The sequence below is a fragment of the Geotrypetes seraphini genome, chromosome 4 (assembly GCF_902459505.1).
Source record: "Geotrypetes seraphini chromosome 4, aGeoSer1.1, whole genome shotgun sequence".
Lineage (NCBI taxonomy): Eukaryota > Metazoa > Chordata > Amphibia > Gymnophiona > Dermophiidae > Geotrypetes > Geotrypetes seraphini.
Window position 1 is genome coordinate 154,341,816 of NC_047087.1, and position 23,664 is coordinate 154,365,479.

Sequence of the window (23,664 nt, forward strand, 5' to 3'; positions counted from 1 at the left end):
CTCTACCCTTTTTGGCAACATGTCTCCCCCTCTCTCTCTCTCACTGTCCATCCAGGCATCACTCCCACCCCCTCTACTGCCACATTCAACATTTTTCCCTGTCTCATCTCCTACAGCATGTGCAGCATTTTTCACCACTGCCAGCCAGCCCCATGCCCACTTCTTCTAGCACCCATTTCCAGTACCATGTCAAATCTCTCCCTCTATCACTATGTCCAATATTTCTCCACCTTGCATCCTCTTCAATCTGTCCCTGTTTCTTCTCTATACCATACCCAACATTTCTCCCTCTCATCCTTCTCTCCGCCATGCATCTCTCCCTCCCTCTCTCTCTCTGCTGAATTTCCCTCTTTCTTCCTTTCCCCATGTCTTTCCCTCTCACTCCACACCTATATCTAACAATTCTATTTTCCTGTTCCCCCAACTCTCTCACTCTCACTCTCAACCCCAGACCCCCTCACCCCGACTCAGCTGGGTACATACTCTCCCTACTTCCCCCAACTCCTCCTCATCACTGTAATTTCAAATCTTCGGACAGCCGGTGTCACAACAAAGTGAGCCTTCTGCTGTCGGCCTGCCCTGGAAGTGTTCTTTCTGCAGCACTTCCTCTTCCTCCTTAGGCAGGAGGCTGCAGAAAGAACACTTCCGGGGCAGACTGACAGTGGGAGGCTCACTTCGTTGTGCCACTGGCTGCCTGAAGATTTGAAATTACAGCAGAGGGGAGATGATAGGTGGGAGAGACATACTTCTGATTGACAATATTTGGGGAGGCCATGGCCCCTGTGGCCTCCCCCATTTCAGCACCTATGTTATCAACAACCTTATTAGCAAGATTTTTTTTAAAGTTGAAACTTAAATATTGAGTATTTTATTTATGTATATCATTTACAGTTTTTCATCCAATTATCAAGCCTTTCATTATTTAATTATTGTAATGTTTGTCTTCTAAGACTACCAGTTAAACAAGTACAGAGATTTACAGGTGCTTCAAAATGTGTCTGCTAAATTGATTTTAGGTGGAGGGAAATTAATCATGTTATTGTTATGTAAACTGCACTAGCTTCTTTTCAAGCTAGGATTGAATTTAAGGTGCTTATTAGAGAATGACACGGTGGCGGTTTACCCGCGGCCACCGCATTTTAGCCGCGGGTCACCCGCCGAAAACGGGGAAGAAAACTAGCAGTCGCTGCGGCGACGGGGACAAGGCCATTCACCGCCCGCGGGGCGGTGAATGGTCTTGTCTCCGCAGTGAGGTATCAAGGATCACGCGGTCCCCGCAGCCACCGCCCGCCCGCCCGTAGCATTTAGCCAGCTCCCTCCCTCCACCTCACCTTAAATTTTGAGTTTTCCGGCTTCCTTTTTTCCGAGCCGCACATGTTCAAAAATCCGTGCACGCGCGGCTGCGCGAGTCAATCAATCTTCTCCTCTGACGCAACCGGAAACAGGAAGTTGCAGGAGAGGAGAAGTTTGATTGACTCGCGCAGCCGCGCGTGCACGGATTTTTGAACATGTGCGGCTCGGAAAAAAGGAAGCCGGAAAACTCGAAATTTAAGGTGAGGTGGAGGGAGGGAGCTGGCTAAATGCACGGCTTTTTGAACGCATGCGGCTAGGGAAAAAGGAAGCCGGCAAACTCGGAACGAATATAAGGTGAGGTGGAGGGAGGGTAGGGGCTGCTGGACCATTCTTCATTACTTTGCCATACTAATTCCATTCTATGTTAGGTGCCACGGACTCAGATTCGAGTCCTAGCGATGATGAGTTAAAGATCCCAAAAGATGCTGCGGGGACGGTGACGGGGCGGTGAATGGGATGGCAGTGGCGGTGACGGGGCGGTGAAAGGGATGGCAGTGACGGTGACGGGGCGGTGAATGGAATGGCGGTGACGGGGCGGTGCAGAGGATGGTGGGCCGGTGACGGGGCGGTGACGGGGACAGATTTTTTCCCCGTGTCATTCTCTAGTGCTTATACTTGATTCTATATAGCCTGTGTCCTAGACAGACATCCTATGTAAGTTATGTGGGTATTTGCAGAATATTGACCAAATGCCTAGATGACATTTTCACGAATATGTGTACTCACATGTGAATAAGTGCTAGCATTCTAGATATATACATGTGCCTAGACTAAGAAATACTCAGATGGGTCATTAGGCCTTTATCTGCCATCATGTTTCTATACAGAATACTGTCATATGTGTAAATGCAAATTTACATATGAAAATTACAGGGTGACAAAGTGATATTCTTTAACAGTGCACCTAAATGGCATAGTGCAGCGGTTCTTAAACCTGTCCTGGGGGACCCCCAGCCAGTCAGGTTTTCAAGATATCTCTAATGCATGAGGCAGATTTGTATATAATAGAGGTAACAGGCATACAAATCTGCCTCATGCATTAGGGATATCTTGAAAATCTGACTGGCTGGGGGTCCCCTAGGACAGGTTTAAGAACCACGGGCATAGTGCAGAAATGCAAGGAGTTTATATATGTGTGGAGCATGTAACATAAAATAATTTAAATTATATGCTTTCTTACTGCATTTTGCAATCACAGTTATCCCAGATTCTTGCAAAGGATCAATCTTAAACCTGTCTCACATGCTGGATTTAAAATTTTTGGAATAGTGAAACCCTCAGCTGTACCCCACCTGCAAACATTTGACCCATGCTTTTACAAAGACTTAATGGTAGTTCATAGTTTAAAAGTATTAAAAGTATCTGAAATTTGGTTAATGTGGAACCTTCTTCACTGTGATTGCATAAATGTAAGGCACACATATACTAAGTTTATAACTGAGCATCCAGATGCCTGTATAGAATAGATTCTCACCACACAGCATCAGAGTGCCTGAATGGAGGCACTACTATTGGCCTCTTTTACAAAGCCGCGTAGCAACAGCCCCGAAGCCCTTTAAATCTCTATGGGTTTCGGAGCCGTTAGCACAGCACAGATGCTAGTGCAGCTTTGTAAAAGAGGCTGCATCTGACTTTAAAAAAATCTTTGTATCCTTTTGTCAAGCATTTTAATTCAAAACAGCAATATATGATCTATTTGTTTTCAGATGAAAACAGCCTTGAACAATGAGAGTTCACCTGAAAGAGGATGCAATTTGCACTTTTCTCCTGTTACTAACTTTTTGCACTATACTGTACGTCCAGCTTTGTCAAACATCTCCAAGAGGAACTAAGGAGAAAAACCACACAAGACCTCCAATAATGTCAAGGGATCTGCCAAGACGACATCCCCAAATCAGATTGATAACACATCCCAACCCTAGACATATTTCTGGCATTAAACGAGCAAAACCAGTGTACAAGGAACTTAAACGCTCTACCATAGCACCAGCAGTGACCTACTCTTCTTTTGATTTTCAGCAGTATCTGAAGAATAAGGATGAGAGAAACTATAATGTTCTCATTAACCAACCCCAAAAATGCATAAAAACCCAAAGAGACCCTTTTCTGCTGATTGCTATAAAATCTATTGTAGAAGACTTTGACAGGCGTGAAATTGTACGCAAAACATGGGGAAGGGAAGGTTCAATTAATGGTTTGTGCATTAGAAGAGTTTTCCTGCTTGGTGTCCCAAAGAATAAGACAACAGTAGCTATGTGGGAGACCCTTGTGCAACATGAAAGTCAGACATACAAAGATATTTTATTGTGGGACTTTGTGGACACCTTTTTTAATTTGACATTGAAGGAGATACATTTTCTGAACTGGGCTGCTGAGTTTTGTTCAAATGTGAACTTCATTTTTAAAGGAGATAATGATGTTTTTGTCAACATGGAGAACATTGTGGATTTTCTAGAGGTCCGTAGTCCTACAGAGGACTTGTTTGTCGGTGATATTATTAACCATGCAAAGCCCATCAGACTAAGGAAGAGTAAATATTTCATTCCTGAAATAATGTATGGACTAGGGATGTATCCACCTTATGCAGGAGGTGGAGGATTTTTAATGTCTGGGATTACAATGACAAAACTCTCTCAGGCATGTAAAGAAGTAGAACTCTTTCCCATTGATGATGTGTTTTTAGGTATGTGCTTGCAAAGGATCAATCTTAAACCTGTCTCACATGATGGATTTAAAACTTTTGGAATAGTGAAACCCTCAGCTGCACCCCACCTGCCAACATTTGACCCATGCTTTTACAAAGACCTAATGGTAGTTCATAGTTTAAAAGTATCTGAAATCTGGTTAATGTGGAACCTTCTTCACAACCAGAATTTTTCATGTACTAAAAAAAAGAGTGCAAAGAAACCATTTTATTGGGAAAGGAAAAAGATGGTGACAGGAACAATAACAATTTAATTTCCAGTGCAATAGGTGAGACATTATAGACCAGGGGTGTCCAACCTTTTAGCTTCCCTGGGCCACATTTACCGAAAAAAAATGTTTCTGGGGCCGCACAAACGCATAAATGCTGCAGCAAGACAGAGGAGGGAGCCAGCAAGACAGTAAACACCCGGGGGCAGCAGAGGAAAACATTGCATTGTCCTCGACCGAGGCCACACAAAATACTTCACTGGGCCACAGGTTGGCCACCCCTGTTCTAGACCATAGGATTATTTCCCTTTACCCACATGGACTGCAGAAGAGAGCCATTCCAGGTTTTCTACTCCACCTCTAGAGTACTTCACAGACTAGCTGAGCTCCTCCCATCAGTCTTTCTCTTCTGTATGCATGGCTGCAGGTGTTAAGAGTTCTGCTCTCCCATATTTATTATTTTTAATTTGGTGTACTTTTGTTCCCTTTTGCAGTTCTATAGCATTTCAAGCACTTTTAAAAGCTGCCTGCTTGAGAATTCACAGACTTTGGTCCCTTTGGGGTACTTGTTAGCCGGTCTGCTAGTCTTCTTCGGAGCTCAGAGCCATCCCTGACCTGGCCTTATCCCTGTTATATGGGGGGGGGGGGGCTCGGCCACAAACCGTTTAGCACGCTTAGGCAGCTCAGCAGTGTTCTGCAGCTTGCAGGCTGCGTTTTGCACCTCTGCCCATCCTGGTGCACAGTCAGTGGTCCGCAGGGGTCGAGGCATAGTCAGACAGTGGGTCTGACCGGCAGCCCGAAGAAACAGCTTAGTAGCAGGTTTCCCGGCAGTGTGGCAGTGATTTCTGAGTCTGGCTTCTCACAGAGGCTAGAAAGTAGGTACAGCGTCTGTCTCCAGTGGTGATCCGTCAAAAGCGCACTGGACTTTGGCGCACTGACAATCCCGCGGTGACATTTGCACGCTGGACATATGCCCACTGCTGCTCCCACTGCTTTCAAACTGTACCGTTAGCGCTGTGAGGGGGGGTTACCTTGTGCTCCAGTTGGGGGGAACCCCCACCACTACACTGAAAATCTCCTGACCACCAAAAATTGAAAGGAAAGTTTTCAGTGTACTTGGGGAGGTTCCCCCATAACTCCCCCTCACAGGAGGGGCCTAAGACAACTGTGCCGATTCTGGTTGGCCCAGGCGCCTCAAGCCCCACCTGTGGGCGGGGTTTGAGACACCTGAGCCAATCAGGCCCTAAGGCCAGCCATTCCCGAGATGGCTGGCCTGTCGGACGGATGGGCTTGGCACCCGTCTATCCGACCAACAATTTTTAAGGTACGGAGAAGGGGGGTGGGGGTGTCGGGGGGCCAATCGGGGGTTCGGGGGGGCGGTCATGGGGGGGTTGCATCGGGGGCAGGAGGGCCTGAGATCCCTCCTGCCCGTGTTTTAGTGGGGGGTGGGGGTTAGAGGGTATCGCCGGGCCAGGAGGTCTTGGGCTCCCTCCTGGCCTCATTGTGTGGGGGGAGGGGGGTTGGAGATCACCGGGCCAGGAGGGCTTGAACTCCCTCTTAGCCCCATCAGATTCGGAGGGGGGGGGTTGGGGATCGTGGGGCAAGAGGACTTGGACTCCCTCTTGCCCTGATGTCAGCGGTTTACCAGGGCAGGAGGGCTTGGGCTCCCTCTTGCCCTGATCGAGTCGGAGGTTTGGGGTGCCATGGGGTAGGAGGGCTTGGGCTCCCTCTTGCCCCGATGTCAGTGGGGGGGGTCACGGTTTGCCAGGACAGGAGGGCTTGGGCTCCCTCCTGCCCCGATAGTGTGGGGGGTGATGTATCGTGGCAGGACAGATTGGCCTCTCTCAGGACAGATGGGCATCTCTCCTCCTGCGGGTCGCGGCAGTTCGGGTAGAGGGGTGATCGCATCGTGGCAGGGGAGATGAGGCATCTCTCCTGCCACAATGATTGTGGTGGGGGGTAGTCAAAACGTAAAAGTGCTGACTAGGCAAAATCTTTGGTTATACGTGTTGTACGCCTAGGTGTAGGTCGGCCCACCTCCCGCCCTTTCCCTTCCTCTAAAAATGCCTCTTTTCTCTCTGTGCGTTTAGAGGCAGGGGAAAGGCCTAAGCTGGTTTTAGATATGTCTAAAACCAGCTTTAATTATGGGTACTTGGACGATCAGGCTTTTTGATCGTCCAAATACCCATTTAGGCCACTTTTTAGACATTTTTTTTTATTATGAGCTCCTTAGCGTCTATTTTTAACTTTAAAATCCAGTTCTTGTCAGGTAGCAGGATGACTGTTACCAGTAAAGTAGCTACCTCCTTCGTTGAAGTTTCCAAGATTGTAGTTAAATCCATCTGTTCGCCTTCTACCGGAGGTTGTTCCTCTGAGGTTTTTGTAGGAAGATAATATATTTTTGAAAAGGGAGGAAAGGTATCTTCTGGAACATTAAGGATTTCTATAAAATATTTCTTTAGAACTTCTTTAGGAGAGAGTAGAGGTAGCTTTGGAAAATTCAGTAATCTAAGATTATTTATTCGGTTATTATTTTCCAAGATTTCCATCTTTCTTCTTAAGTTAAGACTATTTCTAATTAAGGTTGTTTGTACCTCCTTTACTTCCAATATCTCTTTCTCAACATTTTCAATCTTAGTTTTTACAACCACTATGTCCTGTTTAAATCCATCTAATTTCTCCCTTTGTTCAAAAAGTTTGTTTTCTAGGTCTCCTCAGCTTCTTTTGGCTGGGATGGACTATTTGGTAGATGGCTTATATGACCTTGTGAGAGTAATGGCAAAGATCTTAGCCTATTTGATATTGGCCCGCCAAATGCTCTGGGTTTGACAGTGGGCTGGAGATTCTACCTCCAAGGCAACCCTGGCTCATCTGCCTTTTAAGGGACAGTTATTGTTTGGCAAATGGTTGGATGATCTCATAGATGCGGTAATGTATCAACACCCTAAGTCTCTGCCGGATAGTTGGACCAGACCTCAGGGGCCTGGCTTTCTACTTTTCGTGGCTCCAGAAGAACCTTTCGGGACCACAAACAGTTTTTTCCCTCCTCATCGAAGAGATCTTCATGGAACTTCAAGGCCCGATATGCAGGCTACAGGCACTCCCAGCCTGCCACCAGCCATCCTGCCCGACCTGCCAGCAAGATGCAATGATGCCAGGGAGCCGGAGATCCCTCTAAAGGTAGGGGGTTGGCTGTCGGAGTTTTTGCCTGACAGGATGCGCATTACTACAGATCTTGGAAATTATTCAATTGGGCTACAAGTTGGAATTCGACCAACCCCTGTCCTTTTGGTTTGTGACCTCTCCTCCAGGGGGTCAGGACAGAGTGCACAGAGTCCAAGCTATAGTTCAGCGCTTGCTGGATATTCAAGCAATAGAGCCAGTGCCAAATTATTTTTCGGGCTCAGGTAGATACACTTTATCGTGCCAAAAGAAAGAGTCAGAAGATTGGAGATCTATTCTAGATCTGAAACATGTGAATGCGGCCCTCAAGAGACCTCAGTTCAGGATGGAGACCATGAAATCGGTCATGGTGGCGGTGTCTCCGGGGGTTTCTGGCCTCCTTGGATCTTATAGAGGCGTCCTTGCATATCCCCACATTTCCAGCTCACCGCAAGTTTCTAAAGTTTCATGTGCTGGGTCAGCATTATCAGTTTTCAACTCTGCCTTTTGGCCTGGCAATGGTACTCCAGACATTCACAGCACGTTGTAAGACAAGCAGTTTGAATTTGGAGGGGCAGTGGTCAGGAAAAGAACCAGTCCAGTCTATTTACAGGAATATGATTTGTAAGTAATTTTGTAGAGAAAGATATATTATTATTATATCTTTTTTCTCTTCTTTCCTTATTGTATTATTGATTTAAATTTAATATTAGAATGTAAACTTAGGCATTCCTTTGTGAGGGAAACCACTCCTATATTACTACGTATGTATTTATGCATGTACCTTATATGGGAATGAAAAATATGTTAAGTCAATGGTATGGAAACAAAAATTATGATGTCAAATTAGATATATAGGTAAAGAAGGCAGGACAGCGTATGAGACCATTCATCAGAAAGATGCTGTTACACTTCTGAGCAAACATGTCTCCTTGTACAAATGCCTTTTAAAACAAGATTATTCTGTCATTACAATAAATACATTTAATTGGAAAACTTTGTACAATCATTCTGGAGCGTCCTCTTGAGCAGGATTAAGAAGTAATCCTGTTCACCCTGCCTCGATGAAAAACAGGTGAAAAACAGGAAACCGACTTCCTAAGTCGGCAGAGTCTGGATCCCTGTTGCCTCAGGCGTTTCAGAAGATTGTGCAACATTGGGGTCTACCCTGCCTCGATCTTATGGCCATGGTGAAAAATAGGAAAGCGCCACACTTCTTCAGCCACATATTTGAGCCTAGAAGCGAAGGGATCGATGCCCTTGTACAGCCGTGGCCTCCGAATATTGTTCTCTACGTCTTCCCACCCTGGCCAATGATAGGCAGGGTTCCTCAGAGAATTGCGACTCATCTAGGCCAGTGGTTCCCAAACCTGTCCTGGAGGACCACTAACCAGTCGGGTTTTCAGGATAGCCCTAATGAACATAAGAACAAAAGAACTACCATCTCCGGATCAGACCTTCGGTCCATCAAGTCCGGCGATCCGAACACACGGAGGCCCAGCCAGGTGTACACCTGGCGTAATTTTAGTCACCCATAGCCCTCTATGCCTAAGGAGATGTGCATCTAGTTGGTTTTAAATCCTAGAACGGTGGATTCCGCAATAACCTCCTCTGGGAGAGCAACCCAGGTGTCCACTACTCATTGCGTGAAGCAGAACTTCCTGATATTTGTCCTGGACATGTCCCCTTTAGCTTCAGTCCATGTCCTCTTGTCCGTGTCACATTGGACATTGTAAATAATGTTTTTTCCTGCTCTATTTTCTCAATTACTTTCAGTATTTTGAAAGTCTCGATCATATCACCTCGCTGTCTCCTTTTCTCAAGGAAGAACAATCCCAGTCTCTTAAGTCGTTCCTCGTATTCCAAGTTCTCCATACCTTTTATTAGTTTCGTTGCTCGTCTCTGCACCCTCTCCAGCAGTTTTATATCCTTCTTTAGGTTGGGAGACCAAAGTTGGACAAAGTTTTCCAAGTGTGGTCTGACCATTGCTCTATAAAGTGGCATTATAACTTTCTCCAATCTACTCGTGATTCCTTTCTTTATCATGCCTAACATTCTATTTGCTTTCTTTGCCGCTGGTGTGCATTGTGCCGATTTCAGGGTCCTATCTATCAGTACACCCAGGTCCTTTTCTTGTTCGCTCTTACCCAGCGTTGCACCTGAAATTCTATACTCGTGTTCCTTGTTCTTTCTGCCTAAATGCACTTTTTCACATTAAACTTCATCTGCCATTTCTCCGCCCATTTCTCTAACTGACACAAGTCACTCTGGAGTTCTGCAATCTGATTGCCCGGCATAGCTTTGTGTCGTCTGCAAACTTGATGATCTCACTGGATGTTCCTTCTTCTAGGTCATTGATGAAAATATTAAATAAGATGGGCCCAAGTACCGAGCCCTGGGGCACACCGCTAGTCACTTTCTCCCAGTCTGAGAACTTCCTATTTATGCCCACTCTCTGCTTTCTGTTCTCCAACCATTTGCCTATCCATCTTAATATATCTCCCTCTATTCCATGGCTTTGTAGTTTCCTGAGAAGTCTTTCATGTGGAACCTTGTCGAACGCTTTCTGGAAGTCCAAGTATATTATGTCCACCGGTTCTCCACTATTGAAGTAAATTCGTCAAACATGATTTCCCTTTCCTGAAGCCATGATGATTGGCTCTCATCAGGTCGTGTGTATCCAAGTGCCGGACTATGCTATCTTTAATCAGTGCTTCAACCATCTTTCCAGGGACAGACGTAAGACTCACAGGTCTGTAGTTGCCCGGTTCTCCTCTTGATCCTTTTTTGAAAATTGGCATGACGTTCGCTATCTTCCAATCGTCCGGTATCTGTCCAGTTCTAATTGACAGGTTGGCAAGTTTTTGCAATAGCTCTCCGATTTCAACCTTTTAAGTCTCTCGGGTCCAGGGGATTTGTCACTTTTAAGATTGTCGATCTGGTAGTATATCTGGTCCAAGTCCATTTTTACTGTGGTGAGGCTGTTCTCTATTTCTCCTTTGAACACTTTCACTACTTCTGGTATTGTTGCGGTGTCCTCCTTCGTAAAGAAAGACGCAAAGAAGGAATTTAGTCTGTCTGCAATTTGTTTGTCTTCCTTGATTTACCCTTTTCTTCCCTAGTCATCCAGCGGTTCCATCGCCTCTTTTGCAGGTTTTTTCCTTTTATGTATCTAAAGAAATTTTTGGCCTCCTGAGCTATTTTCTCCTCATAGTCCTTTTTGGCATCCCTCGCCGCCTTGTGATATTTCTTCTGATCATCTTTGTGTTTGTTCCAAGCTTTGGTTGTTTTTGTGCATGAAAGAGATTTGCATGTAATGAAGATGATAGGAGTGCTGATCTGACCCATGCATATTCATTAGGGCAGGGATCTCAAAGTCCCTCCTTGAGGGCTGCAATCCCAGTTAGGTTTTCAGGATTTCCCCAATGAATATGCATTGAAAGCAGTGCAAGCACATAGATCTCATGCATATTCATTGGGGAAATCCTGAAAACCCGACTGGATTGAGGCCCTCAAGAAAGGACTTTGAGACCCCTGCATTAGGGCTATCCTGAAAACCCGACTGGCTGGTGGTCCTCCAGGACAGGGTTGGGGACCAATGATCTAGGTCGAGTCATTCTAGTGCAGACATGGGCAACTCTGGTCCTTGAGAGCTGGAATCCAATCGGGTTTTCAGGATTGCCCTAATGAATATGCATGAGATCTGTTTACATGCATTGCTTTCAATGCATATTCATAGGAAATCCTGAAAACCCGATTGGATTCCGGCCCTCGAGGACCGGAGTTGCCCATGTCTGCTCTAGTGGCTCCCAACTGGCTACAAAGACCCTGGTACGTGGATCTGATGCGACTACGGGTAGGCCGCAGGCTGCACCTGAGTGCCTCTATAGACATTCTTACTCAGAGCTTTGCTCTTATGGCTTGGCTCTTGAGCGTGCGGCCTTAGAACGTAAAGGCTATTCAGAGCTTGTGATTGTTGTACTTCTCAAATCCAAGACGTTTTCCACAGTGTTAGCCTGCGCTAAGGTGTGGAGCACCTTCAAAAATTGGTGTACCCAGGATCAGGTAGACCCTTTTTCGGCTCCTGTGCCATAGTCCTTGCTTTTTTCCAGGCTGGTCTGGATAAGGGCCTCACTGTGGTGTCCTTAAGAGACCAGGTGGCTTGTCTATCTTGTTTCCGAGCTCCGGATAGCTGCATCCAGATGTGGCTTGTTTTTTGAAAGGGGCTCTGCGGGTCCAGCTGCCTGTTAAGAATCCATTCCCGGCCTGGGACCTTAATGTGGTTTTGTTGGGCCTTGCTAAAGCTCCTTTTGAGCCTCTTCCAGATGCCTCACTTCTAGATCTTACAATCAAGACTGTTTTTCTGGTTGCCATCACTTCTGCCCATAGGGTTTCCAAGCTGCAGGAGTTGTGTTATAGGGACCCTTTCCTCCAAATTTTGGAGACGGGAGTTTCGCTTCGGATCATTCCTTCCTTTTTGCCTAAGGTGATGTCGGCGTTCCATGTCAATCAGGAGGTATGTTTGCCTGTTTTTCAGCTGATAGGTTCCAAATATCAAGATCGTCTCCTAAAAAGGTTGGATGTGCGTAGACTGCTGCTGCGTTACCAGGAGGTCACTAACGATTTTTGCCTTTCTGACCATCTCTTTGTACTGACTCATTCAGACTCCCGCTTCTAAAGTCACGATCTCCAGGTGGATCCGTAGGGCCATTTCCTCTACTTACATTTTGAAGGAAAACAGTCTCTTGTTCCTGTTAAGGCATGTTCTACTAGGAATGTGACTTCTTCGTGGGCAGAAGTGCAATCTGCTTCTCCTGATATTTGCAAATTGTACAGAGTGGATATTGCTGCCAAGCAGGACTCGGCTTTCAGGTCCTCAGTCATGAAGGCTGGTGCAGCAAGCCCACCCTGACTCTCTGGGGGACTGCTTTTGTACGTCCCTATGGTCTAGAAAAGTGTATCGCGGCACACTATTGTACCTCCTGAGATTTGAAGTGTGCCGCAGCATACAGGGCAGGGAGAGAGGTGCCAGCTAACTTGGAACTGCCTGCCTTCTGCTGCCGAAATGCTACCGGGACTCAGGAGAAGGCAGGAAGTTGCAAGTTAGCTGACGTCGGCGCCTCTCTTCCTGCCCCTGTATGCCACGGCACACTTCAAATCAGAGAAGAGGCAAGCAGGAGTCCTGGTAGCTTCTCTCCCCACCCCGGACCAGCTCCCCACCCCGGCAGCTCAGCATGATTTTAATTTAGTCGCACAGCTGCCGCTAGCATTAGTTTAGACTCGGTTTCTTCAGGCAGCCATGGGGCCTTGGCTAGGCCAGCCCACTTCGATGATGCAAGATGGGCCAGCCTAGCAAAAGCCACGAGGCTGCCTGATGAAACTGTGGCTAAACTAATCCTAGCGGCAGCTGTGTGGATAAGTTAAAACCACACAATGAGCTGCCGCTAGTCTAGAGAGAGGAGAGGTATGCTGGACAGGGAAGGAGGGAAGGGAGAAGGGGTACTGCTGGATGGGGGAAGGAATGGAGAAGGGGTAATGCTGCACAGGGGGAGCAGGGAAGGGAGTAGGGGTACTTCTGGACAGGGGGAAGGAGGGAAGTGAGTAGGGGTACTGCTGGACGGGGGGAGGAGGGAAGAGAGTAGGGGTACTGATGGATAGGGGGGAGGAGGGAAGGGAGTAGGGGTACTGCTGGATGGGGGGATGAAGGAAGGGAAAAGGGGTAATACGGGACAGGGGAAGAGGTAAAAGGAAGGTAGAAGAGATGCTGCTGGACCTGGCAGAAAGGGAGGGAAAGGAAAGGTGCTACACATTGGTGGGGAGGGTGAGATGGTAGAGAGAGTATGTTGAGTTGGGAGTGGGAAGGAGGTATGCCACTAGAGGGAAGAGGCAAGAACAGAGAGAGAAAGTGTGCAGGAGGCAGAAAGTGTTGGACTCATGGAGAGGGCAAGATTGATGGGGAGGACAGAAAGAGGGAAGGATAAATGTTACAATGGGGAAGGGGGAGAGGGCAGAGAGTGAAAAGATGGATTCATGGAGGGAGAGAAAGCAAGAGATGTTTGGTTGAGGGAAGGAGGACCAGAGGAGAAGCATGCAGAAGGAAGAGAGAAAAAAATGTTGGACTGTTGGAAAGGAGGGAGAAATGTTGGACTGGGAGGGGGGCCACAAAGGAGGAAGGGAAGGGATATGGACTGTAGGGGGCAGAAAGGAGGAAGGGGAAGAGAAATGTTACTCTGGGGGAAGGAGGGAAGGAGAGAGATGTCAGACCATGGAAATAGGGAGGGAAGGAGAGAGAGATAGGAAAGGAAGGGAAGACATGGAAAAGTAGATTTTGAGAAGAAAGCAGAAAAATAGAAAAATTCAATGCAAGGTAGAAAGTAAAGATGGAGAGAGAAAACAGTCAGTGGATAAGAAGGCACTGGAAACATAGTTAAAAGCACAGAAAAATAAAGTCACCAGTCAACAAAGGTAGGGAAAAAGATTTTATTTCAATATAGTGATTGAAATGTGTCAGTTTTGAGACTTTATATCTGCTGTGTATATGAAAAATGAATGGAGAAAATTGCATTACAATTAATAAAGGGGGTTGGATCTGGGGAAGAGCTTGGGTGGGTCTAGGATGGTGTTTGTGGGTATTCAGTTGATATTTGTTAGACTTCCTTGCTGGCTCGCCCTACTGCCATTTCAGGGCCTGTCTGGAGGGCCTCTACTTATGCGTGGATGTCAACATGATGATGTCATGCATGTGTGTGATGTCATCATGGCGATGTCCGCACACTTCTGGGTGCCTTGAGCGGTGGCCACTACCTTTAGTGTGCCGTGGCTTGAGAAAGTTTGAGAGACACTGGTTTGAATGTCTCACCTTTTGCACTGGAAAAGGAGATTATGTACTTATCCTGGTAAGATTTTTTCCAGCAGATAGGTGAGGCATTCTAGACTCCCCGCCATGTCCTTGCTGTGCCTACTTTCAGGTTTCAGATTCAGATTTCAGACTTCATTGTCAATTTCAGTCTCCTTAGCTGTTACCATCTTGTTTCATGGAGACAGGTCAGCCCTTAGGGGCTGGGACCCGGTTTTGCGAGTAGTTCCTGAGCTCCTTTGAAGCCTATGTTGGCGGTTACGGGTGCTGTTAGTTACAGGTGCCTCTACTGTACAGATGTGAGTGTCCTTTCATGCTTGGGTACTGACTGATGGGAGGAGCTCAACTACCATGTGAAGTACTCTAGAGGCGGAATGGAAAACCTAGAATGGTTCTCTTCTACAGTCCATGCAGGTAAAGGGAAATAACCCTATGGTCTAGAACAGTGTTCTTCAACCACCAGTATGTGTACCAGTGCCGGGCCACAGAAAATTCCTGCCAGTCCGCACAGGGTTTGCGAGATTGACGAGCTACAATTTCCTGCCGGTCCACGCAGGGTTGGCAAGATCATGGGTAGCCTCCCAGCAGCTCTCAGTACTTGCCATTGCAGCGATTCATTAAGGCAGCCTTGGGGCTTTTGCTGAGTCATGGCCGCCTCTGATGATGTAACTTCCTCTTTCCTCAGAGGCGGAGTGACCCATTAAAGGACCCAAGGCTGCCTTAGTGAATTGCTGCACTGGCAAGTACTGAGAGCTGCTGGGGGGGGAGAAAGTCACTGTTGGAGGCTGGGAAGCTGCTGGACAAGGGAAAAAAGGGACAGCTGATACTGGACCTGGAGGGAAGGAGAGAAGCTGCTGGGAGAGGTGGAGGGAAAGGCATCTGGGAAGCTGCTGGACAAGGGAAAATAAAGGTCAGCTGCTACTTGACCTGAATTGAGGGAGAAGGAGAGATGCTGCTTGGAGGGGAGGAGGGAAAGCTGCTGGACAAGCTGCTGCTGGAAAAGGGAAAATAAAGGGACAGCTACTACTGGACCTGGAGGGAGGGAGAAGGAGAGATTCTGCTTGGAGGGGAGGAGGGAAAGAAGTCTGGGAAGCTGCTGGACAAGGGAAAATAAAGGGACAGCTGCTACTGGACCTGGAGGGAGGGAGAAGGAGAGATATTGCTTGAAGGGGAGGAGGGAAAGGAGTCTGTGAAGCTGCCGGACAAGGGAAAATAAAGGGACAGCTCCTACTGGACCTGGAGGGAGGGAGGAGAGATGCTGCTGGGAGGGGAGGAGGGAAAGGGAAGGGAAGAGAGTTACTGCTGGACAGGAGGAGGAGGGAAGGGAGAAGGAAAAAAGGAATGAAACAGCTGGCAGGGAGATTAGAGGAGGGGAAGGGGAGAGACAGGAATGAGAAAGTATAGAGATTGATGATGGGAAGGGGGTCAGCAGAAAAATAAGCAGAAAGGGACAAAGATGCTAGATCTGGTGTAGGAGAGATAAAAATGAAGAGAGCAGTGAAGCTGGAATGAATCATGTAAAAAGGAGAGAGGAGACACAGGCTGGATGGAAAGGGGACAGGGGCATAGAAAGAAGATAGATATGGAAGGGGACAGTGGATGGAAGAGTGTGAAAAGAATATGAAACCAGAGATAACAAGAGGTAGAAAAAATAATTTTATTTCCATTTTGTGTATTATTTGTAAAATGACAATTGTACAGAATATTGTTTGTTTTTATACTTTAATAAAATACATTCAATATAAAATCATAACTGAGGCTTGTGCGGATGGGATCAGATGGTTTGCGGGGACTGAGCTTGTGGAGACGGGGCGGAAATGGGGTTTTTAAATATCAGTCCTAGTAGTTTGCTGGTCCACAAAATAATTCTTTTATTTTCACCGGTCCATAGGTGTAAAAAGGTTGAAGAACAAAGGAGATTGAGAGGGGACATAATCGAAACATTCAAGGTACTGAAGGGAATAGACTTGGTAGATAAGGACAGGTTGTTCACCCTCTCCAAGGTAGGGAGAATGAGAGGGCACTCTCTAAAATTGAAAGGCGATAGATTCCGTACGAACATAAAGAAGTTCTTTTTCACCCAGAGTGGTAGAAAACTGAAATGCTCTTCCAGAGTCTGTAATAAGGGAGAACTCCCTCCAGGGATTCAAGACAAAGTTAGACAAGTTTGTGCTGAATCAGAACGTACGCAGGTAGGGCTAGTCTCAGTTAGGGTGCTGGTCTTTGACTAGAGGGCCGCCGCGTGAGCGGACTGCTGGGCACGATGGACCATCGGTCTGACCCAGCAGCGGCAATTCTTATGTTCTTATGTCTCACCTATCTACTGGAAAAGATCTTACCAGCGCAAGTACATAATCTTATATTGGACATGTTAAAAACAGTAAAATAGTTAAGTGCAATATTAAGAGCTAGTTTGAATAGTTTATACATCAAGACCAAACTAGAAAAGCTGAATTTGCAATAGGTTTAACATTTTAACATTACAGTATACAATATTCATTAACATTAGACTTCAGAAATAAGCAATTTTTTTTGTTTTAATATGGAGAAAACTAGTAAAGCTGACATACTATATTATGCGACAGTGAAATAATTCACTGTTAACATTTTTTTTTCAATAATTTTTAATTTTACAACCATATATGAACAAGTAATTTCTGTAGACCAGGGGTTCTCAACCCAGTCTGATTTACAAGATATCTACAATGAATATGCATGAGAGGTTTGCATACAATGGAGGTACTGCATGCAAATTTATTTTGTACTTATTTTTTGCAGTTCTGATAGCATTGAAATGCATCTTACTCAAATGGCTGGCTCCGGAGGCCCCTGCTATCTCTTTGTGGGAAAGCATGATCTCTCTGATATCCAGGGCCTGCGTTTCATGGCCACTTGGGAGCCCTTTTGGAACACTGACTTCTGTGGTTAGGAGCCTTATCCTGAACTGTTGAATGTACTGTACTTTTCTACTCTCATGTTTTTTCATTACACTGTGTTTATAGTCACTGGTGGTGGGGACTCCGGAAGGGGGGTTCTGTTATATTGAAAAATTTGTTCTATTTCTGGGGAGCTGCTTTTTCTTTGCTGGAACGCCGGAGGAGATCTTCATTGCTGCCCCGTGTTACCCGCAGCGGCGGCTGGCCCCGGAGGTGGAATTCGGGCAGGCACTGTGGAAGACGGACCCTTGACGTCTTCGGGTCCGTCTCTCCTAGCTGGAATTTCCTTTAAATTGTAGCCTGCTGCTGCAGTTTCTTCGGGAGCTGCTTTTTCTTTGCTGGGACGCCGGAGGAGATCTTCATCGCTGCCCCATGTTACCCGCAGCGGTGGCTGGCCCCGGAGTTGGAATTCGGGCAGGCACTGTGGAGGATGGACCCTTGACGTCATCGGGTCCGTCTGTCCTAGCTGGAATTTCCTTTAAATTGTAGCCTGCTGCCGCGCGGCCGAAGGGGTGTGCCCTAAGGGGCAGGTTTTGCCCCTTGGGAGCCCCTTGGAGCCGTGCCGTAGGAGCTCAGGTTGTAAAACTTTGATTTGTTATCATGGGTAAAAGGAAAATTAAGCCTCATGGGTAAAAGGAAAATTAAGTCTAAGAGCTCAACACCCGCTATTTCTGGTCCTATGGACAGACATTTGACATTTCCTACAGGAATTTCACCACAACCTTTATCTGATATGAATTCTCCCATATCTGGAGCATCGTTGAGTCCCCTCGAAAGGACACCCCCCCTTCATCCAGTATCTGGTGGTAGCGGGAATATTACTCTCGCTATTTCCACTGGATTAGTGGTATCGTCTACTCAGACAAGTAAACTAGTTTTTACTGAAATACCTAAACCACTTGAATTTTCAGGTGTAGTAGAGGATCAACCGCAAGCAGTAGAAAAACAAGATATTACCCTTAAAGATTTGTGGTTAGGAATTTCTAGAGTTGAAGGGTTTCTCAGAGAATCTGTGAAACAAACACTGGAATATTCACATTCTGTGTCTCAAAAGTTTGAGAATATGGATTCTAACTTAAGTTATTTGGATAAAAGATTAATTGTAGTTGAAACTCAAACTAATACATTGCAAGCTGTCTCAGTATTTGCTGTTAAGGATTCTACGATGTTACATTCTAAAATGGAAATGCTGGAAAATATGCATAGAGCGAGGAATTTCCACTTGGTTAATTTCCCAGTGATTCATTTGTTATCTCCTGAATATTGTTAAGAAAATTTTTCAAAGAAATACTGGGATTACCCAATGCGGTAAACTTCCCAATAAATAATTGTTATTATATTCCGCAAAAGAAAATACAATCCGACCAGGAGGTGGATCACCTGGTAGCAGATGATATAAACCTGACAGAGTTTTTGGAGGATACTCAGGATGTGATCCAGAGTAGGTCCACCATGGTAATAACATGCATGAGTGAGATAGATAAAATGCTAATAATGAAGCTTTACTTTAAAAATAGGCTGACCAAATTTTGTGGAGATTTGGTTAGAATTTTTCCTGATGTCTCAAGAGCAACGCAGCTAAGAAGGAAAGAATTTTTGAAATTAAGAATAAGAGTTTTAGCACTTGAGGCATCTTTTTACCTAAAATTTCCATGTAAATGTCTTGTCAAAGTACAAGACATTGAATATATATTTTGGTATCCTATTCAATTGCAACAATTCCTAATAGCTCGAGATCAGAAATGAGTTTACTTTTTTGATTTTTCTTTGCCTTAAATGATTCATTACTGAGGAAATGGTAGGATGTTAGAGTCCCAATTAGTAGGAAATGGTTGTGATTCATCTGAATCAAGAACCAACTTCTTAGTTTTCCTAAATTTTGTTAGTTGTAAAGTGGCATGTCTCCCCATTATTGTGGGCTTGAAAAGGATTTTTCTGTGCTGTACAATTATTGTTAAACTTTGTGTTAGAAACCTTTTTTCCCTTGGTATCATCTGATATTGTTAATTATTAAATTTATAAATTAAAAAAAAATTGTTCTATTTCTAAGCCTTGTACATATGGTTGTTTCTCTTCTGTGCTCTGGTTTTGGCTCAATAAAAATCATTTAAACATACATATTTCTTGTGGATATCTGAAAACCAGATTAGCTTGGTATATATCCCAAAAACTGGGTTAAGAATCCCTGCTCTAGACTCTCAAATATTAAAATTCAGCAGAGCTGCTATCATCAAACAAGACAGCTTATTTTCAACCTAATCAAAAAGAATAAGGGCCTTTAAAAAAAATAAAATCCTTTTCCAAAGGCACAGAATGGAACAAATCCCTTATTACAGAACTTGGCAAATCATGGCACATAAGGACCTTCTTTCCCGAATACCACTTCCGCAAATCTTCAGTGAGGTATCCCTAATGTGACCATTTATTTTTTTTCATCAAAAGGGGACATCTATTAATTGTAAGTCCCGCCCCAACCCCGCCCTAGCCCGCCCCCAATCCCACCCTAGCCCTACCCCAATCCCACCCCCAATTTCTTCCATTCATTTTTCATGTACACATAATATCTTATTAATTCATAATAGTAACCATAAAATTTAAAAAACTACAAAGCACACTATATGCAAAGAAAATTTTAATTATCAATTATATTTGGGGGGTTTCAAAGATGTCAAGGCAGATGACTTTAAAATGTGCAATGTCACCACTATAGAAAAATAGACAAATATAGTGCAAAATATAGACAGCAGATATAAATTCTCAAAACTGGCACATTTTGATCACTAAATTGAAAATAAAATCATTTTTCCTACCTTTGCTGTCTGGTGATTTCATGAGTCTCTGGTTGCATTTCCTTCTGACTGTGTATCCTTTCTTTCATTTCTTTCTTTCTGCACTCAGGCCCAACAGTTGTCCCTTTCTATTCCCTCCCTCCTTCCTTCCTATGTCCTTAGTGCCGTCAGTGTCTCCTTCCTATGTCCTTAGTGCTCCCAGTGCCTCCTTCCTATGCCTTAGTGCCCCCAGTGCCTCCTTCCTATGCCCTCAGTGTTCCTTCCTATGTCCTTAGTGCCTCTTCCCATGTGCTTAGTGCCCTCAGTGCCTCCTTCCTATGTCCCCCTCACTGCCTTCCAGACTTTGTCCCACCCCCACCCCCGAAGCCTGCCTACCTCCCTCCCTCCCTGCCGCGCCAAAGCCAGCCTACCTTCTTCCCTCCTTGCCGCGCAAAAAAAAAAGCCTCCCTTCAGCGCCCGATTAAAAAAAAACCCTGCTGCTGCTAACCGCAGCCCAGAAGCCGCCTTCCCGACATCAATTCTGACGTCGGAGAGGATGTTCTGGGCCAGCCAGGCAGCAATTGGTTGGCCCGGAACGTCCTCTCTGACATCAGAATTGACGTCGGGAAAAAGGCTTCTGGGTTGTGGTTAGCAGCAGCAGGGGTTTTTTTAATTGGGCGCTGGAGGGAGGCTTTTTTTTTAGCAGCAGCAGGGAAGTAAGCAGCGGCGGCGTACCGGGTTTTTTAAAAATCAGGCGCTGGAGGGAGGCTTTTATTTGCGTGGCAGGGAGGGACAGGAAGCAATCGCTTGTCCCGTTGTCCCCGCACACAGCTTCGGGACGCTGTCCCTGAAAACAGGACATTCGGCATCCCGAAGCTGTGTGTGGGGACAACGGGACAGGGGATCCCAAAACGGGACGTATGGCCACCCCTTCTTTAAAACTGTGCAATTCTTCTTCTCAACTCTTTCCTAGAGACATATCTACCTGAGTCTCAGGATTACCCCACTGAATATGCATGAGATAATTTATAGACAATGGAAACCTGTTGTATACAAATTTCTCATGCATATGCATTATGATAATCCTGAAAACCTATCTGGTTAAGAGTGTCTGCAAGAGAGGGCTGAAAAGCATTTCCACAAAGGATAGCATACTAAAATCTTCTTATGAGATGCAGCAATTTGCTAAAATTTAAACAAGCAAAAGCTACAGGCTAATGATCCTTGCTTTAGTACATTTGGTCCCATGTATGAGACAAAATCGGAGCAACCCATGTTTAGAAAACAAACATGGTAAACAGAAGACCAAGTTCCTAACATTGCAAGTACAATTAAAGATTCCATAACTGAATTCTTCCTAATATGCTTCAAAATCTAGAATTGCCATTTCAGTATGCCCACAAGCTAATTGTTATGCGCAGCAAAAAATACAGTAGTGCATTTTAAAATTAAATTTTCCAATTGCACTTTGTTAGCTTGGCTTAGATCAGGGATCTCAAAGTCCCTCCTTGAGGGCCGCAATCCAGTCGGGTTTTCAGGATTTCCCCAATGAATATGCATTGAAAGCATATTTGTTGGGGAAATCCTGAAAACTCGACTGGATTGTGGCCCTCAAGGAGGGACTTTGAAACTTAGAGGCTTAGATGTTACACGGTAGGCTTCCCCCCCTACACACACACATACGAGCTGTTTCAAATGTGATAGTTCAAATAAGCTCTCTTGTTTTCTTCCTATTAACTATATAATACAATTTTTTTTCCAGAGGCTAATATATTATTGCATTCCAATAACAGAAAAAAGGATTGGACGGTTTGCACTCTTAACAAACTGTAATACAGTATATTTGTCATTTTGGTTGGAAAATTACCATGTATGAAGAGTCTAAATGTATATTACATTATATAGCTGCTTAGAAAAAAAATCTATTTGTTAATTTGCTAAAGTATCTGAGGTTTTCTTTTTGTGGAAGAGTAGATCAAAATGAAATTATCTTTGTTACTCCTAAAACTATTAACCATCTCTAACTGAAAACAAATTAAAACTCAATTTATTGTTTGGTTGAACTGTTTACAGCTTTTAAAAACACCATTAGAATTTCCAAATATTATTCTAATCTCAAGGCTAAAACATTTAAATGCTAGTCAACTGTGGCAGTGTCCAGTCCGGGTTTTCCTGGATCCTGTGCGTGCGCACCTCCCCCCCCCACCACCATAAACACAAACCACTTTATCAAGTCCAACTATCTTTATCAAGTCCAATCACTTTATCAGTCCTTGCCATTCTCAAACAGTATTCAGCAATGAGGTTTTGGCTTACCTTAGCCAATGACTTTCTAAAAATAGAGGATCAATTTATCAAATCAAAATATATTATAACTAAATAATAGTTCTCAGTGAAAAAGCCAACGGACTTTAAATGTGAAAGCAGCAGACGCCGCCATCCCAGACTTTATAAAATCATAGCATCCTCTTCCCTACCTAATTTTTATCCTTACTTCAATACTAATTTCAGCAAATAAGGTGTCTTATATGACTGTCTATAACAATGGGAATAGAACAGATGAAAAAAGTAAGATGCAAACTCAAGTGTATGTACACGAATGCAAGGAGCCTTAGAAATAAGATGGGTGAACTAGAAGCTGTGGCACAAAAGGATGACATCGGCACAACGGAAACATGGTGGACTGATGAAAATGTCTGGGGCACGGTGCTACCAGGATACAAACTATACCGCAGAGACAGAGTGGCTCAAAAAGGAGGAGGCATTGCCATATACGTCAAAGAGGGAATTGAATCTACTGGAGAGAACATGCCACAATGGACAGATAAGTTAGAGTCTTTATGGACCAAAATTCCAGAAATAAATGGACCAGAAACGAGGATAGGCATCTACTACCGACCCCCAGGGCAGGCTGAAGAAATTGCTGAAGAAATGATGGATGAGATTAAATGCACAAAGCAATTACTAAAGAAGTGTGAAAACCAAATGGATATACAAATTCACTTCTTATATCACATGTAAGAAATAGACTTTTTGTAAGTATACCACGCCTCAGAGACCAAGTATAAAGGCACACATTGGCTAAATACTTAGTTTGGTCTTGGTATCAATCATAGGCAAGTGGTAATTTGAGGTATTTCATATCCTTTCAATTCTTAATTTATAATTTTAATTTTAATTCTTCTTTTTTGATTTTGTCAAAGTTTTTAAACTAGATGTATAAACATCTTTGCCATCAAATACTATGAAAAATATATGAATCAAAGATAGTGCATAAACTCAAAGAAAGCACTTATCTCAAAAGCAGTTCACACTGTGTAGATCCCAACGGGGCCACCGTTTCACCTGAAGTGGCTTCGTCAGGGGAACGTGATGAACAGTGTCTAAAATAAGCAACAAAAGTTACATTTAGTATAGTATTTGAGTACATTCAAATCTTAGGCTTTAAAGTTAAACATGTTCAAATCCTAGCAAACTTACGGAGCCGACGTTGATTCAGCATGTATTTTTCAAGAAATGGCGTCGGTAAAAACCAACGCTGAACTATTTAAAGGGATTTTGCTCAGCTGTCGGTACTACGTGAAGAACGTCAAAAAACGTGATAACGTGATGACGTTCGTGAAGCTGACATCGTAGGAAATTTTTTTTGTACTTTCCTACGATGTCAGCTTCACGA

General features: G+C 44.6%; 1 protein-coding gene across 4 annotated transcripts in view; it reads left to right on the forward strand.

Annotated features, from left to right (window-relative positions):
* Nucleotides 1-18,760, forward strand: part of B3GNT9 (UDP-GlcNAc:betaGal beta-1,3-N-acetylglucosaminyltransferase 9) — a 100,550-nt gene extending 81,790 nt beyond the window's left edge. For 3 of the 4 annotated variants that reach the window (XM_033942845.1, XM_033942843.1, XM_033942844.1), the window contains one exon: nucleotides 3,060-4,420. In XM_033942845.1, the coding sequence (XP_033798736.1) occupies nucleotides 3,079-4,311 (1,233 nt within the window). In that variant the 5' untranslated portion in view covers nucleotides 3,060-3,078 and the 3' untranslated portion in view covers nucleotides 4,312-4,420. Of the gene's footprint in view, nucleotides 1-3,059; nucleotides 4,421-17,062 lie in introns of those variants that run through there. The other variant, XM_033942847.1, reaches the window with a different exon arrangement.
* The last annotated feature ends 4,904 nt before the right edge of the window (nucleotides 18,761-23,664 follow it).